This window comes from Oreochromis aureus, linkage group 16, assembly GCF_013358895.1.
Source record: "Oreochromis aureus strain Israel breed Guangdong linkage group 16, ZZ_aureus, whole genome shotgun sequence".
Classification (NCBI taxonomy): domain Eukaryota; kingdom Metazoa; phylum Chordata; class Actinopteri; order Cichliformes; family Cichlidae; genus Oreochromis; species Oreochromis aureus.
In genome coordinates, this window is record NC_052957.1 from 26566487 (window position 1) to 26585012 (window position 18526).

The 18526-nt window shown below is 41.1% G+C and overlaps 1 protein-coding gene across 5 annotated transcripts in view; it reads right to left on the reverse strand.

Moving 5' to 3' along the window:
- The window catches only part of sema5ba (sema domain, seven thrombospondin repeats (type 1 and type 1-like), transmembrane domain (TM) and short cytoplasmic domain, (semaphorin) 5Ba), a 174610-nt gene that overhangs the window by 86228 nt on the left and 69856 nt on the right, over positions 1 to 18526 (reverse strand). For all 5 annotated transcript variants that reach the window (XR_005608683.1, XM_039600236.1, XM_039600235.1 and 2 more), the window contains 2 exons: positions 4151 to 4250; positions 3595 to 3640 (listed from right to left, as the gene is read on the reverse strand). Coding sequence is in view for 4 of the 5 variants with exons in the window: in XM_039600236.1 (XP_039456170.1) it covers positions 3595 to 3640; positions 4151 to 4250 (146 nt within the window). In the remaining variant the exon portion in view is untranslated. The remainder of the gene's footprint in view (positions 1 to 3594; positions 3641 to 4150; positions 4251 to 18526) is intronic.

The following is an 18526-nucleotide window of genomic DNA, read 5'->3' on the forward strand; positions in this document are numbered from 1 at the left end:
CCTCATTTATCCCTATAGCTCACAATAAGCTGGTGATATGTGTGTGGGTGTGTGTATGTTTCAGGAGAAAAGCAGACTTTGAGAATTTAGGCAGTATGCTTCACTGCGGTTATTTCTGTGCACGCTCACAGCAGATGCATGCGTGTACGCTTCCTTACATGTGATAAGGATGGCAGGTGCCTTTTTTCAGGACAAAGGGAACAGCTTCATGGAGCTGCGGAGAACAACACAACCCGTGTACAAACAAATGAAAGCCCTCATAAGTCAACTTCTCTCTTCCACAAGTAGACAGCTAGGACACGCAGACAAAGGGCGCATTGATATCGGCAGTGACACACGGGTGGCAGCTGTACACATCATGTCATTCAGTTGTGGTTGCTGTGAAAGGAGACTCTGTCAGACAAAGTGGAGTGTGGTGATGTGCTTAATCCTGTGTGGAAATGTAGTGTAAAAATAATTCAAGTTTTTGTTATAGAAATAATAACAAAACTGATGCTGCAGAGTCAACCGTTAAGCTAGTCTTACTTAACTTTTTTTGGATACACATTATAAGAGAGTCGTGGTACTGAAATAATCCAAGCACACGAATTGGGAAACACGCACTACATGTTAATAAAATGTTGACAATGCTTTGGATGTAGTAAACACATATCCATCCACTTTCACCGGGCTAACACAGGGACGGCTATTCACGCTCATGTTCATACCTGCAGACAATTGTAGAATCACAGATTAACCTGACATGCATGTCTTTGGAAGAAACCCGAATATCCGGAGAGAGCCTACGCAAGCACAGGGAGAAAAAGCAAAATCCACACACAAAAACCCCCCAACAAGGACTCTCCATCAACCACTGCAGCACTGTGCCAACCACAAAAACAGGTGGATTACTTTTTTCTTGGCTTCCTGCATCTACGATGTGAATTAGAATGGCATTTCTGAAATGCCTGAAAAGGGATGAGCCAGACATGTGGTTCAAAACAGGTTTTTGGAGCAAAGTTACCAAACTTTTTAGGCTTTAAAAAAATCAAATTATATATTGTAAAGTTATTATATGTGTTTGCATTGACCGTAGAAACAAATCTCATAACAGGTTCACTTTGGATAACAAAGAATATTTGCACTCAGTAGATGCATTTCTTGTTGTTTTTCTTGATTGGTGGGCATAAAAACTGCATTGTGATGTTCAACACCCTCACTACCATCATTTACATAATTAAGGCTTAAAGTGCATTAACCTTAACAGCAGCAAAATACGCGTTGCTATTTATTTTGAAGGCATGGAAAACTTTGGTAATCTCCAAAGAAGATGTCCCGCAGTGGTTTAAAGCATGGAAACTGTGCACTGCCTGGTTTTTGTACAATGCCTATTTTTCTCTGCTCAGTGACAGTGATATACCGGTTTAGATTACACCGTCCCATCGAGAATTCAGGGCTTGTCATTTGTGATGTGTGATGCAACTGTATGGCAACCCTGTGCCCCAGAGCTAACACTCCCAATGATACCAAAGCTACTTTCCGGCACAGCACTCTTACCACCACAGGCCTTTCAGAAAACAAACCCATTACACCCACAGGCTGAGGACACACAAAAATGCACGTGTACACACACAACACAACCTTAGGATTTGATTACATCCTCTGCAGCGTGGACATAAATATATATAGATATATATATATAAAGAGAGAGAGAACACTACACTGGATACATCTGAGGTGGATATATCACCACAGTGTTGATGCCTTGTTGAAAAACTGTCATATGTAGTAACATTTAGGTTTCGTGATGGAGTGATTATTTTGCATTACTTGTTTGGTCCTAACCTAGTTGATAAGCTGTAACATAAAATGTTGCTCTATGTTATTATGCAATAGCATCCGACTAACAGGACACTTAGCAAATTGTGGGATTCTGATGAAAGCGAAAGAGAAAGGGACTGCCATCCTGCTGCTTTGTTGCTCCCAAAGTTTGTCTCATTAGCACAAAAATCTTTGAAGTATCAGTAAACATGCTCTGTTTAAAAGTTAATCGAATCAGCAATACACAACTGCTTTTGGAGGCTTAAAATTGAGGCTCTTTCTGTTAAGCAGTTTAAGAAAATAGATGGATAGAAAAGAACATGTGGCTTCTTCAGGCAGAAGACAGAGTAGAAGATACTTCAATAGATGATGTTGAGTGCAGAAGACAATTTTCATATCCAATGAAGAGTCACAGCAAAGCCTCTGTACCTCCACATACAAACTATTGATAGTTTAACCAAAGTGGCTGTAGGCTGAGAAGATCATTACTAAAACTTGGCCTTATGGTGTGTTCCAGATCCCAGTTCCCAGCCAGAATTTTCATCTGGAGTGCCACCTCAATTTGGATTTCCCACTCAGAACGTCAGAGCAGCCCCACTAACCCCGAGTTGAGGATCGAAGATGGGAGTGGTGAATGTAAACAGTAGTAAAACTTGTATTCTGTCCTGCCACTGTTGTGTATTTGTAACTCACTAAATAAGCCATACACAGAGAACTGACCAGGCTCTATCCATGAATGTGCTGCAGCGATGTTCTTAAGTGCAAAAAAACAAGTATTATGCTGTACAGCTCGAGATACATGAATGGCTCTACCTTGCCAAGAGGCAAAACAAATCCTGCTTTTCTTTCGCTTTTCCAACCTTCTTACTGGAAAGCATTAACTAAAAAAATAAGTCAGTCCTGCATGTCCCCTGGTTCAAAGTCCTATCCCCCTTTGGAAATTTGTCAATCTTTATCTTTCTCTAACTGGAAACACTACAATATGCTGTTTTCGGTTTCCATATGAGTCATGTAAAAAGACTGGGAGCAGTGGCCAGCAGTCATTTAGGCTCGACTTGTTGCTTTAGTCTATTATTTAAAGGACTATTACCACATAATCTGCTTACAATACACAAAATCTCTGTCTGTGTGTGTGTTTGTTTCTTTGTCTGCCAACTCCTCCCACACAATCAGGAGTTGAGCAACCAAAGCTGCCACACAGATACATCTTGGGCCCCTGAAGGTTCTCAACTATATCAGGTATTATGATATCATCAAGTTGCCTAGCAACACTCTAGCAATGGCTTAAAAAGGCCTGTCTGTTTTTCACATTTTTACCTATAACACTTTATAAAAGTACCTACATCACACCATAACATATAATTTATATCCACAATTTTTTTAAATTATGCATTGTATGTTATGACGCCTGCTGGTTGCCTGGCAACTCCCTAGCAACAGGCTAAAAGGTTGTGTTTTTTTGTCTTTTTTTGTACTGCATTTTTAATTCAAAACAGCAACATATACCTGATATCCAACAAGCTGAATTATACATGACAATTTCATCATGCTGCCTAGCAACTACTAGGCTAAAGTGACCCATGACCTACAACAATAAAAGCATATTAGCATTTTTATTTCCTGGCTAACAGCATACACAGCCTAAACAATGCTGTAGCAATAACATGTAGCCTGACTAATTCATAATCAACAGAAAAAATGTGAAAATAAACTTGTCGAACATGCATAAAAAGAGTGAGATAGCGCCCAAAAAATAAGAATTTAAAATCACGGGAGAAAAAGCAGTACACTTACCTGTATCAGTGACAGGTTACTGAGGTCCAGTCTGAAAAGGTAGTTTCTGAATTAAGAAGAAAGGGAAATGATGTAAGTGACTGGCTCAAATCCAGCAAAATCTATTAAACAATGCAGATGAAGTATTAGAGACCAGCTGTCAGGTTAACACAAAGTGGATTAAAGCACAAACTGTACTGCCCATCACTCTTGGGCCATTGTTTTCTGTTAGTATTTCAGTCTGTGGTTTTACACTTTTTTGTGATATTAGTATCATGTATGTCTACACTTTTAACAGGGTCAATCCAGACAAAACTTTAACTCATATCATGCCAAGAGAATAGACACACACAGACACACACACACGCACACACACTACTGCGGCGTGACGTATTTCTTCCAAATCCTTTGCTCCTGCCAAATCCAAAGCTTAACTTGGTCCAGCGAGGCCTCAGCAAAGCACTTTAAAAGCGTCATTATCCGAAAACCGCACTGTATGAGTGAGTCAGAAAGGGTATCACATTCTCAGTAATGTGCTCTGTGGGGTGAAAAGCTGAGTGGATTTACAGTTTCTTACCTGGCACCCACAATAAGCTCATTCCTAGTCAGGTCAAGGGTGAGCTGGGAGTAGTCTCTCACACCAGGGTGGGAGAAGGATGAAATCCACGGACTGAGCGCTGAGAGAGAGAAAAGGGGGGGAAGGTTAGAAGATGATAAATCATGTCGTGAGATAAAAGCAGTGACATTTACAAACAAAACTCATAAAAGGGTATAGTTTACTAATGCACGCAAAAACCTTTCCTATTTGGCATTTTATGCACAGGTGTAGGTGTTTACAGCGATGGTTAATTGACTCGATGAAAATCAAATTTATTAAGCAAAATGCCAAATGTTTGCCAACAACATCTTCTGTAAATTAGGTTACTTTTATGATGGCTTTCATTACATTTTAACTGTTGCTCAGACTAAACTCGTGCACTCTGGCAACATTGCGCGACTATAGATTAGAAAAATGTTAGAGTGACCAATGCACCAATTATGAATGAGACACATTCATAGTTGCAGCTGAAGTGGTAAAAAAGTGCACCAAACAGTGAAGGAAAAGCTTCCTGCTACATGATGCTGTCTCCTACAGAGCGGGACAAAGCTGTGCAGGCCCCATCAGGCAACACAACCCCGATCCAACCTGACATTCAGACAAACACGGCTCTGTGTGGGGCACGAGGCTGAAATCTCAACGCTGTATGAAACTGGCATTTACAAATCAAAATTTTCAGAGGGGCCGCCTGGTGGGGCTTTTAATGCCACACTCAAAACTCCAGGAAGAAAAAAAAGAGCATTTTCTCTCCAAACTTTGTGCAGACCTTTACACGGATTTCACCACATGGAAGTTTACGGGGCTTAAAGGGGATTTGCTGTGTTTCCGATGCTGTAAATGACATCACAGTTGTTAGTGGCAAATGAGATTTCTTGGATCAAATAAAAAAGGCGTGTTAGACACATTTGAGCCCAAAAACAGAGAAGGAAAGAATCAGTAATGATGTTAAGCAACTTTATGGTTGTCCACTAATTTCCTGAATCAGAGAAAAAACCCTTCATGACCATTGCATGACCCCCCCCCCTGAAAAAAATCTTGATTTTCTTCTTCATCAGGGAAGTGATCATCAAACATTTAAAACCCTAAAACGCTCATTTTCTTCTAAAATTACAAGTAGCTCATAAAAGCTCCAGGCTACGAGTGAGAAACTACATCAAAGTGCTGGAAGAAGTCGCCAGGAACAGCGAAACAAGTCTCCATCACGCAAAGGAGATAGATTTTTAGGATTGATGGGAGCCCATATGGCTCTGTCATCTGCAAACATAACCAGAGATGCGAAAAACAGAAGACAGAAGGCTGCAGCTACAGTACGGTGTGGTGCTCTTAATTTAAGATACAGAAAAACACACGCATACAATATTTAATTAAAGGTTCCAGTATTGACAGGAGACTTCACTGAAGTGATAGTGTTTTCAGTCAGATGTGGATTTGGAATGGGCACTCTTCACTAAGCTGCTGTCAGACCGAACTTCATTCTAGCTTTTCTGTTTTTTTCCCACTCTTGTGAGATGTGAGCAGGGCTGAATCCATTTTCATAAATACAGTGAATATTTAAAAGTCTGCAGTTTTCAGTTGCAGCACAACTGCAATTATATTCACAAGATAAGGCCTCTGTTATTCTGTATTTAAAAACTGCTGAAAAGAACAAAACCAGCGCATTTGTCCATCTCTTAATAATTTTGGACTTCTCTGCTCTGTCTCTGCATTTAAAAAACAACAAATCAAAATGGACTAAATTAAGTTTTATTGCAGACATTAAGGAATCAGGTAGAAATAACCAATGATTTAAATTGTTGCATGGTTTTCCATTAACAAGAATAAAAAACAAAGTAGAAAAAAGCATAATAATAATAATAATAGTACTTAGACTTATTTTAGACATATTATAAATCACAAATACAAGCATGGGTTTTAACTTACAGTACAGGTTTTATACAAAATGCTATATATTTTTAACAATGGCTTCTGGTTTCCATGACAATAGCAATCTGCAGTGTAGTGCCTAGCATCTCAGAAAACAGTCACACCACCTTGCGTGCTGCAAATAACAACATAATACATTGTTAATTATGATAACAACAGCTCTTGTCCTATTAGGAATATAATAAGAGAAAATGAGCAGTGTGCTGCAGGGACACACAAATTTATCAACCAGCTCGATCAGAGTAGCAGTGGAGCTTTTAAAATTAATAATACACCGAAAAGCACTTTTACAGACAGGATTAAATCTCTGATAATCACACAATAAATCATCGGGTGTCCCAAGGCTATTCTAATACGATGCAAATTCTGCAAGAGGCCATCTCTTCTTCTCTCCATAAATATTTATACTACACTTATCCACATACAGTGGACTGTTTCAATTTCACAGTCGGCCATGCATCCATATGGTTTGACCATCTTTGACATGTAGGGTGGGTGTAAAAAAAACAACAACAACAACAAAAAAAACATAGAAGGCCAGTGCAAGGAAGCGAGCGGAACCATCTGTGCATCACTCTGATTAATGGCTGCAGAGGCTGAAGGTTGGGGGGAGCGTGGGGGACGCGGCAGGGAACGCCGGCCGCCTTTAGCTGCACAGTCTTATGTAAACAGACCTGAAGTTGATTTAAAGAATCCGACATGATCCCGGGATTACGCAAAGCCACGGCATGTGTGAACAAAGCTTGTATGTGTGTGAACGGTGTCCCCATAACTGGGAGGAATGAACATGGTTTGAACGCCAACTCACATCATTAAAAGTCTCTAAATCAATCCCTTAAACACACACAGGCTCAAGGAATTATTGGCAAAGAACAAAAAAAGTTTAATGTTTTAAAGGCTCAATTACTGCGAGGTTTGTGTTTGTGTGAAAATCAAAGTCTGATGTGAACTACAAGACAGTCATTACCAGCTAAAGATGGGTTAGCCGAGGGTGAAATGAGCTCCATTTTTCTTGTTCTTGTTTTTCTTTTTTTTTTGCTTTGCTTTGTTTGTGTGTTTGTTGTTTTTCAGGAAAATGAGTTTCAAGAAACTAATCCTTCATTTTCCAACAGCTCATAATGGGTCAGTGAAGGTGTCATCAAAGTGTGAGGAGTTGGGTACCTCCTAATATGAATAGTTAAATCAATAAAATATAAACTGACCTCCAAAAGGCTTTAAGGAGATCTCTTTTTTTTGACATTGTAAGCACTGTGAAGATACTGATTTGCATAACTGATGAAAAAAAAAAAAGAAAAAGGAAAAAGAGCACGATGCATTTGGATTTGAGATCTACGATGACTTTACCAGAGTCTCAGAGGTTATTAAGCTATTTAGGGCTATGACTTGTTTGTCGTTATTTCTGGGGACAGGTGATGGAAATTTCAAAGGTTTAAAAATACGCTGACTCTTCAAATCTTGTTTAAAGAGTCAGCAGCAACGAGCTCCTCTAAGAATCTGCCAAGCACTCTCAACAGCTCTTACCTACAAAGCTGCAAAGCAGGAGAAGGCTTTCAGAAGAAAGTAATGTAATTAAGTAATTGCAGTTGGAGGAGTGGTGGAGGTGAGGTTGTTGGCACAAGGAGCTGCTATAATGGCACATCCAGGCTGTTGTTGGACTGTAGCGGGCTTTTAGAAAAACTCTGTGAATTCTTAACTTTGTAACCTTCATCAGGGCATCACCAACCTGTCTATGTAGGGTTGAGTTTGAGAAACCTGATGAAATGAAGACTTAAACACTGATTTTGGCAATTCGAACATTCCAAACAGGCAAAAATGCTATTTAAGTGCTGTGAAAGCATCGGATGTTATCTGAACCACAATTCAATTCATCTCAGTTCAATTTTATTTATATAGCAGCAAATAAGAACAACAGCTGTCTCAAGATGCTTTATAGTGTTAAGAACCTACAATAATAGAGAGAAAATGTAAATGATCCAACGAACCCCTCTGAGCAAGAACTTGGCAACAGTGGGAAGAAAAAACTCCCTTTTAATAAGAAGAAACATCCGGTGGAACCAGGCTCAGGGAGAGGCAGCTATGGGTTAGGGAAGAGAGCCAGAGATTAATTCTACTTAATTCACTTAACTCTACCACTCTACTTTTAAATACTCGAGGAGCCACACGTAAGCCTGCAGTCTGAAAGTGAAGTGTTCTGTTGGGATGATGTTTAAGATAAGTTTGGGCCAGATTCAAGGCTTTGTATGTGAGGAGACAGGATGTTTCTAATTTTAGAGATAAAATGGGTGTTTTATTCTATTCTATTATTGGTTAAGAATTTCATAAAGAGAAACACTACTTCAACTGTGAGCTCAATCGTAGTTTATGCGTGCTTTGCAGCCAGTGTCACAGAAAACACTTCACTATAGAAGAAATTATTCATTTAAACATGAACACACATCAAACACTAGAAAAAAATCTGATAGTGAACAAACACGGCATATAGACACATGGTGAAATGCACAATGGCCAACTGAAAAAGTAATGATCTAAACTAACATTTGCATGTGTGACCTCAATTCAAGAGTCACATCTCACAGAAACATTTACAGTGAGAATGACGGACAACAAAAACTCGAGTCCAGTGTCTACGTTACAAAATACCTTCTTAAACTTTTACTTCAAGATTTTTTCTTTTCTTCTTTCTGCTATTTTGAACAGTCCTTCATCTTCTTCAGCTATAACAAAACTGCATTATTACTAATTTGACCCTTTAGAAATCAGTTCATCTTTCTCTCACTTTTCTTCACAGTTAAAGAAATTCTGACCAGATCAAACAAACCAGACCAAACCACTGCATGCCAATGTGCGCTTCAAACAACAAAACAAACTTGTTAGAGTCCAAACCTCCCTCTCCCTCCAAACCTTTTTTTTTCTGCTGGACAATTTTCCCACTTCAGGCCACGATTGACTACACCGAAGTGCCAAATGGTACGAAAGTAGGCAAAATGTGTCTTTCTCTTCGTATCTTCACACACTTTGAACATTTTTTTGTGTCTTTCCGTACAAGTGCAACAACAAGAGCACCTTGGAGGAGAGACTGTTTCAAAGTATTACTCCCATCTGAACAATTATTGTCTTGCCCCTCTCTGTCTGATGACAGGCTTTCTGCCCTGCCTTTCAGTGCAACCATTTAAGAGAGCCACAGCAGTAGCAGCTGGTCATCAGCACGCTCAGTTCAAAAGAGCAGTGGCATTAAACTACATTTCGCTTGTAGCCACATTAGATTCTGAAGAAAGTAAAGCTATATTTTAATAGCATAAATGCAACCCAGACTTTCATGTGTATGAAAAACCAATCAAAGTCAAAGAAATTAGAAACAATGAAGCGACTGCAGAGGATCTTTGGGCTGCCTATAAGGGCTAAGACGCATCCCCAACGTTACACAGTAAATATCTTCTGAAGAACATCCAGACAATAGAAACTAATGTCATTTAAAAAACGCCAGACAGTTAAAACGGTGACTTACTCTGCACATAAAATTAGACTATTAAAACAGAGCAGATGACACGAACCATAAAACAAGAACGTGCGGTGCAGGAATAGATAACAAGCGAATTCTTTCCACAGAAGCATTACGCGCCTAACGCTAAAAACAGGAGCTGTTAGTGTTCAGTTCAGAGAGTTTAATGCAGACCGTAAATCACTTGAAGTTCTTGCTGAGAAGCATTACATGAATATAAACCTTTCCCCACATCACAAATGTCTCTTCAAAAGCTTGTTAAAAAAACAAAAATACAACAAAAAAACACAGCATGGCTGAATTTGATGCAGCAGCATGGAGGAGAGCTTGTGAACCGTGAGCTTGCTTACTCTTTTAGAAGGGCTTCGCTATAGTGAGGGGGTCTTCGTTGACTGACATTTATCCTCCTGCGCACAAGTGGTTTTATATTCTCTGCTTACTTCTTTCCCCTCATAACTGTCTGGCCGGGTGGCGGGGCAAATAAGGGACAATAATGCAGGATGAATATGAAAGCCTCCTCCCTTGGGTTGACTCGTGGGCCCCAAGCTGGACTTGATGAACGATGATTGCGATCTTTTCTTTTTTCTTCCCCTTTTGCAATCGGCAAGCAGATGGATTAATGCCCATGACTGCCAGAGGGATGAGGACAGTGGCTGAGACATTTGTCTCACCCAGACATAAATTATAACCTTTCTATCTTCTCCCGTCTAACAGTTTTTTAACCGTTCAGCCTCTTCCCACACGACCAGCATGCAGGAAGAGCGAAGCGGCACCCTGACTGATTCGAGTTGCTATTAGGCCAGTACAGAGGCCAATCAAATCTGGAAAAGACCAACATATTATAGACCGTGAGAAAACCAGTGCACGGGAAATAGGGGATCGTGCACAAACTAACACACAAATACAGACACACACACACCACACAGCTTAAACACAATCTGATCCGTTTATCACTTAAAGCCAGGTGGAATGTGAGATTCCCCCAAGTCGGAGCTCAGAGATAGGGCTATTTGATAAATAGCCAATCTTACCCCCATCTAATCCCTAAAAAATTTGAGCCTCTGGGTTTTTCCTTCAGCTAGCCCATCAAACCTTGCCATTCCCACAGCTGGAAGGATGGTGTCAGCTATTAAAATGAAAGTACAAACTGAAATACAGAGTTTTGTTGGTTTTTTTTACATAAAAGGCATGTAATAGGTTTTCTTGAAATCAAATGTTCTACAAAGGTGCAAAGCAGACTCTGACAGCTGATCTGACAGTTAATGTACCAACCCAACAGAGCAGATACCTGCAGAACCTCTTATGAAAGCTGCCCACTGGACACATGCGGTGCATTTACAAAGTCTCTCCCATTTCCACAGAGAATCTCTGGAGCCGAGCCGAAGCGGCCATCTAGCTCCTGTTCACCTCTCTCACTGATGACTATGAGTTGTTCAGTCTGGCCAGATGATTGCCTACTTTGCCGAGATGGCCAGCTCTAGGAAGGGTCCTAGTTGTACAAAGAATATTCCATTAAAGAGCTGCGGAGGCCACTGTAGCCGTAATGCAACAGAGATTTTTTCCCCTCTTTTTTCTACCCTTCCTCAGACCCGTGCCTCTAAACAATCCTGTCTCTTCGGCTCTGCAGGCAGTCCCTTCCACCTCATGGCTCGGTTTTTACTCTGATATGGATTGTTAGCTATGTGTGGGCCAAAAACACTGTGACACAGCAGCTGGATTTCACCCTCAGTGCCTGGCCACAGGATGAGTCCGGCATCTGCTTCTCTGCCCGACCAGTAAGGGCACTTGCAGCTGGGACAAAAGGGTGATGCACCCAAGGATCAGTGTTCCAATCAGAGGGGTATGAGCTGAAGTGCTAGCACAGTGCAATGAGGTGAGAGAAGGCTGCACTTTTAGCACTTCTACAGCAGACAGGTTGTTCATGTGAAGAACTCCCTCTTCCATTATACAGCTACTCTTTTTTTCCCCCTCTCCACAATATCAGCAAATGTAAAAGTGACTTTCACTGACACGACAGACTGAAGCCATATCTGTGTATGTATATGTTTGACAAAGAGACAGAGCTGCATCACTTTATGTAATGAGCAGAAGCTTTCAGTCAGGCTGTAACAGGTGTTTTTATATATTTCTTGTGTGATGACTGGGTGAAGGTTAGGTCTCATTGATGCCCATGTCAGTCATAAATTACAGAACAGCTGAAGGTTATATAATATGCAATCCATACAGAGGCAGCACATGTAATTACACAAAATAAGAGTGTAATACCAGTGTTATAAATGCACTGACATATGGAAATAAAATGAGAAGTCCCGTGTATTTCAGTGAACTTGCAGTTCTTCACTTTGGCTTTTTTCATTGCCGGTGCGACTGCAACGGCTCACCTGATAAAATCGCTCACTGTGTCACATTTTTTATCATCACTGTTATAATCAGGCATGTAGTTGATTTCCCTCCCTCAAGCGCTGCACTGTTTAATGAGCTATGAATGACAAATATTATACTAAAGGTAGCTGTCTATCATCTTCCTTCGGGCAGCGGGGGTAAGGGGGGTGGGTAGACGCGGGGTTGGCGGTGGTGAGGGAGAATCTCGGAAACACAATGTGTTGCTAATGGGAATAAGACCGAGCGAAAGGAGGCAATATTAAAAAATGGTTATCTTCAGGGCAATGGGGTTGATCCAATATTGTTAACGAAGCAGGCCACATGACGACTTGCTGCCATCTGGCAGGTGATTCTGTGAATGAAGCATTACCTCCAGTCTCAATTACCACACACGGTATAGTATTCGGGATATATTTTGCAATGCTGACAATTGTGAAAACCTACTGTGAATGAGCGGCATTGGAAATGTCACATTTCCACACATTATCTTGTCTTGCTCAGCAGTGAATGAGTTAAAGTCTCCCTGCAGCTCCAGATCGCTTCACAACTCAACCTTATCAGGCTGAAATCCCCTGAAATACGTTTTGTTGGGTCTTCTTCATATCACTTTTCAGCTTCCCTTGCATGCCAGTCTCCACCCCGTCCTGCTTGTCCTGTTCTTCACTATCTCTCCTATTAGAACTTTTGATTTTCACTGTGGCTGACTTGCAGAGGGTGATAGTTTGAGAGAGGCTGTTGTGCCTCAGTGGAGCACAACTCTCCCTCTGTCCCTTCATGCGCCTTCCTTCCCTTCCCTCCTCCCACTTGACTGAACTCAGATAGAAGGGTCTGCAGGTTATGGGCAGAACAGAGAAAGAGCCTGGAGAGAGCGGGGACTGAGCAGCCACACGAGGAATGGTGCTGGGGCCAGGAGGCTAATAGCCTCTCAGTCAGTGACCGGTAAAGATGTCTGTCTGCCTTTCACAAAACCAGTGGTGAGGCAACATCCACAGCTACTGACAAATCCGCTGTGCTCCAAATGTGTTATAAAACTGACAGAAATGTGAGCAATTTTTCTCAAAAACAGAGTGTGAAAGAGGCAGACGTAGGCGCGATAACCAGCAAAAGAGAGTCTGTACACTTTCTGTGCTATATTTGAGACTGGCACAGGATAAGAGAGTCAGCAGAGGTAACAAAAAAAAAAAAAAAAAAAGAAAGAAAAAAAGTGTCTGCAAAATGAATAACAGCACGCAGAAATTCACTGGACCTCAAAGAGGCAAGGTTTCAAACCTACTTCAATCTGATTTGATCATTTGCCTTTTTTTTGTAGCTGTACTGTAATTGAGTGTGCAAACACTATTTTCTTTTCTCCTTAAAAATCAGGGGTGACACAAGAGCATTCACACAGGATGTCGCTTAAACTGTTGGCTCTATCCATTTGTTAAAGTAATAGCTTTTGGGTATTAACTGCAGCTATCTGCCATGTAAATGTTCTGTAACTGCTTCATTCGAACATGACAGAACTGTTCGGAATAGCGCTCACGTGTTCATGCAATGTTTTAGCACAAAGACCGGAGTAGCGCTGCTGCAGCACTGAGTTGAGGGAATAATACTGTCAATGATGAAGACTGTTCCTGGGTTTCCATGGGCATGCATCAGCTGCATCGGTAATGGAACTTGAAACCTATTTTTCAGATGGATAGATGTTTATGTCAGTACCTTTATAAATGACCATTGTGAGGGCAGGGGTTCTCCAACAATTTTTTCCAATTTTTTCCAAGTACCAAAACTCTAAAGAGGCCACTTGCCAAAATGTCAGCCCACAGAATAAAGTCTGTACTATATATACGTCCTTTTTAAGTGCTCCTTTTTTCATGCTGTAGATCCGTGCAGAATTTCTCAGCCTGCTGGATCTTTTAATTGTTTTCACCATTACATGCAAGATAAAATAAAGAACCCGGCTTCCCACTAATGCAGACAGAGAGAGCCAAAACATCGCCGTATAACTTTTCATGTGGTTTATACAGAGTGTAATTGATGCTGACTGGAGAGTTGAAGTGGTTCAGCTTCCTGTAGCATCTAAAGGTGTGAGGGCAGGTTTAAATTGCTGTCGCGCTACTGTAGCTTTTACAACACTGTACTGCAACGCAGAGGCTGAAAATTATCAGTGTTCTTACGGATTAAGGCACAAGTCTGAAAGGGGTTATGGCATGAGGAGACAGGAGACGGCATGGATACAGACAGGCAATGGGAGCAGTTTTCCTGCTGCTTTCCGCTTTTTCGGTGAAAGTGGCAGTAAAGCCTTTAAATGTTTTCTATTCTCTGTTTTCTATTGCAATCTTTTGGGCATCAGATATCCTGACATGCCATTAGTGAGGGAGGCGCTGCTCGCCTCAGCAGCATGCTAAACCAAGCTTCATTCAGCTGCTTGACTGACAGCTGCAAACACACCTATGCACTGAAATCACAGTGAATGAGTTTGGGGGAACAGAGGCTGATATGAGTGAAACATGAATGCCACATAAAATATATATATAAATATATATACCTACACACACATATATATATATATATACATACATAAATTCAGGGTGAGCACTTTTTCTTTTAAGTGAACCATTATGGCTCAAAGTAGCATCATTCGTGCTCCTCAAGAGCCCTTCAGATGGCGATACGACAGCTCATCGACAGCACCATTACCCAGACAATGAAAGAGATACAAGATGCGCAATGCATTTTCTGCCTATTATAGAGAGAGAAAAAAAAGAGAGTAAAAGGTGATGGGAATAGAGAGTCGGAGAGAAAAGAGAGTCTAAGAGGAGGAGCTCGGAGAGAGGGAAAAGGAGGAGAATAAACGAGAGAGGTGGGGAGTGTGATGGTGGATAGAACAGTGCAGGCAATCTGGGGATAAGAGATATAAAAAGCAAATTCAGGAGACGAGATTTGCAAGGTATCGAATAGAAAATTAGCAGCGATGTCGGCTGTTTTCTGTTTTTCTTTCTATTGTTAGAGGAACATTACGGTGATTTGAGTCGAGCAGACGTCCCACTCTGTCAAGAAATCGAATCTATCAGACAAACAACCTCCTACTCTCCGTGGCGGACGTAGTGGGACCGGAGACAAAGGTCTTATTATAAAGCATTACTTTTCTGCACATAGTCCCTGGCGAAACATTGTGTTGCTTTGATGGATACCGCTGCTGCACTCGGTGTGATGAAGGAACAGCCCAGGTATCCGTCTCACAAACCAGGTTGACCCTTTACATAAACTCCTAGAACAGTTCTTTGAGCCTAATAACATAAACTATAACGTCTCAATAAATTCTTAAAGCAGATTCCATATCTAGATTCAGAGCGTTCCAGTTGCTGCCCCCTATCCCGTGCTCTTATCAGACCTGCAGTCTCATGCTCTCAGCCAGTATCATCCATCTAAATCACGAGCTGGCGGCTCATACAGTGTGTGCCTGTGGGTGGAGGTTACGTGATTCCAATGCTGTATTTCTGCACTGATCTGTGGTGTGGCTAAAAAAACAAAACAACTCTTCTGGCACATCTTCTGGAGCACCAGGGATACAAACATGCAGTAGTGTGTTTGTGGTGGGTCCAAGCGGATGGTAAAAATACTACGCTGTTGAGACCAAAGTAAAGTGGGTCACGAGGTTTGATACTAAACCTCGGTGGAAGTTTGTCTACTGTCTCCTGCATCTTCTGTGTTTATAGTAGATTCCCCCGACATCGCAACCGCCGCATGTGTGCTCAACTTCTTTTTAAAAATTGATTTCTTCTTTGTTATCACAGCTGTCACAACCAAACTAAGCTAAAATAAAGCAGCTGTAAAAATGATTTAGTGGCTATAAACAAGGATAATTTTCTCCGTATCTATCAGATACTAAGTTTTCTTTGCAAGTACATCTTTTTATTAAGAGACGTTTCTTATCAATATGAGTGTCCCGCTACTCCTCCAAGTATACAGAATACAGCTGGTGTTAAATCCACATAACACGCTCGAGTTGATGGACTTATTTATATAAATCGTTTGGGGTTTTTTTTTTTTAACTCAGTCTCATTAAAATCTCCTGTAATCCCTTGTAATCTCATTTACAAGAGAGAGCAAGAACAAGACATATCCACAAGAAGACAATCAGCAGCAGACGGAACGACAACAACGAAACACAAAGAATCATTAAAAACAATTACAAGAACCGTGAAAACATCATTTAATAGTTTTGAGCTGATGCTGTTTGAACAGGTAACCAAGGTAAGTGCATACAGTGAAAGTCAACATTAGTCCTTTATAAATGAATAAGATGACCTTTTATCCTCGACTTTAAGTAACTCCATCTAACCTTTTCATATGGAGAAAAATGATGAGTGCAGTGTGATACACAGAGACTGCTGTTTTGTTTGTTTGGGCAGAGAGACAATACAGAATATTTTATAGCCAATGACAAACATGAATATTGGATACCACGGAGGTTTATGGTCGGAGGAACCAGAGGTGGAGGACCGGAGGACATGCGATGCTTTACCGGCGCTGCCAGGATAAAATGTCACTGGACTGCACATAGAAAATCTAAAACTCACTTAGACAGGAAGCCAAAACACAAGAAAAACACACCTATATCTATAAATACTTGTCAGTATAGATGCATGCACTTGTACAGCATGCGCACACACTTGTGCATGCCCATAGCAAAGACTGGCCAGTCTCCTCCAGGTGACTGATGCAGCGCTTCAGCAAGCTACAATAAAACGCTCATCAATCACAGAGGCTAATCTCAGGTTCTTGCTGGCACTTTCATTGTGCAGGCCTTTTCTATAAGGCTGCCTTCACATAATGCCCCGCTCTGCCTGCTTTGACAGGCCAACGGCCCTGCAGCTCCCTGCCATGAGAGCCATTCTCAAGTGGCACGCCTTTGAAGTGAAGCACTGGCGGGGCTCAGGCTAATCTGGACATCTGGAGGCCGGGTGGGTGAAGCAGGACAGGGAAAAAGCCCTTGCATATAGATAGTGTGAGTCTGGTTTTGTGGGGGAATGAAAAAAGCCATTTCTTCATTTCTATAGATTGGAAATCCAATAGAATGGAGGCTCCAGTTTTCAAACTTAAAACTGCTCTCACACAGAAAGTTCAGCATAAAGGACCAAATGGCACTTTACGTCAATCTTCAGAACCATAGACAGAATTCAGGTCTGCAGCATTGATAAGCTGGACACAAGCACAGAAACAGTCTTGTTAGAGAACGACACAGTCCAAAAACCCCCCCCAAAAAGACGGATGCATGCTTTGGAGGAGGCTGAGAGCATAACACCTTCAGGCCACCTCTCCAATCTTTCTGTCCTCGATCCCCACCAGCAATTTTTGGGGGGCTTTCCAATCCTAGTCACCACTCTTGGCAGATGGAACACAAACAGCCCTATTCAAAAATAAACACAGCAATTTTGTGCGTGTTTACCTTTGATTCTGCGCTCCAAACTGTTCTGTTCCATTTCACGCAGTGAGGAACACCTCGTTTCTTGGCCCACTGTACAGACGAACGGGCAAGATAGCGGGCGCCATTATTCCACACTATCATTTTAATCTCGGCCCGTTTTGCTTTCTGCTCCTTTATAGATGCCTTTTGACCTCGCCAAACTGTGAGGTTGTATTTACAGATGGCACAAAGATACATTTATGAAAATTGAAAAGTGGCAAATAGGGTTCCAGATATGAAAAATAGCTGACTTAAAATTCCCTGGGGCCAAACTGTCCCCCTTAACTTGACAGCAACAGTTTGCTACATTGAACTTTAAGCTTGTGAAATCAATGTTATTGGAGATTTCAAACCATAAGCAAAATTAGGGATAAATGCAGACTCTAGTTCTCATTTGTTCCCACACTTGCACACATCAGACTGTAACGCTGGATGCATGCTGTGTTTGGTTTCAAAACCATGTCTGTAACATCTGACTCTACTTCAGATGCTAATTCCCTATAACTCCAAAGGAACCTCATGGCAACACTGAGTAAGCAGGAGCTGTGGCCAATGAAAAATGGTACATAGTCGCTTCTGTGTGTCAGTCCAGCATCCGCAGTTTTCAACATATCGTTTTCAAATTTTGGGTGATGGTAGACATCAATACCAGCTCGAGCTGATTTAATTTGAGCAAAATCAGATCAATGTCAAGGTCACACCAAATCTGTAAAAACTTTTTCTTTTAATTTTTTATGGATCGTTTACTTGACCTTGACTTTTATTGTTAGCGCCCAAGGTCAAAGTTCAGGGAACCATAGAGTAACATATTAGATGAAAGGGCATGAAGAGAGCTGCACAACACACCTTTTATTTTTCAACACAATGCAATGATTTTTGCAAAATCACACACTGTATGAATCTAACTTAAAATGCCAAGTTTTTACAGCTTGTAGGAACCAATTCAGCTCCATTAGGAATTAGGAAAAAGCTTTAGTTTCCAAAAGTTTAATGGTTGCTCTCTGAATGCTCATGTACCTTAACCCTGACACCAAATACAGCAAGTTTTATTTTTTTCCATTACATCTTTACATCAACTGCTTTTCCTCATGGATGATATGCA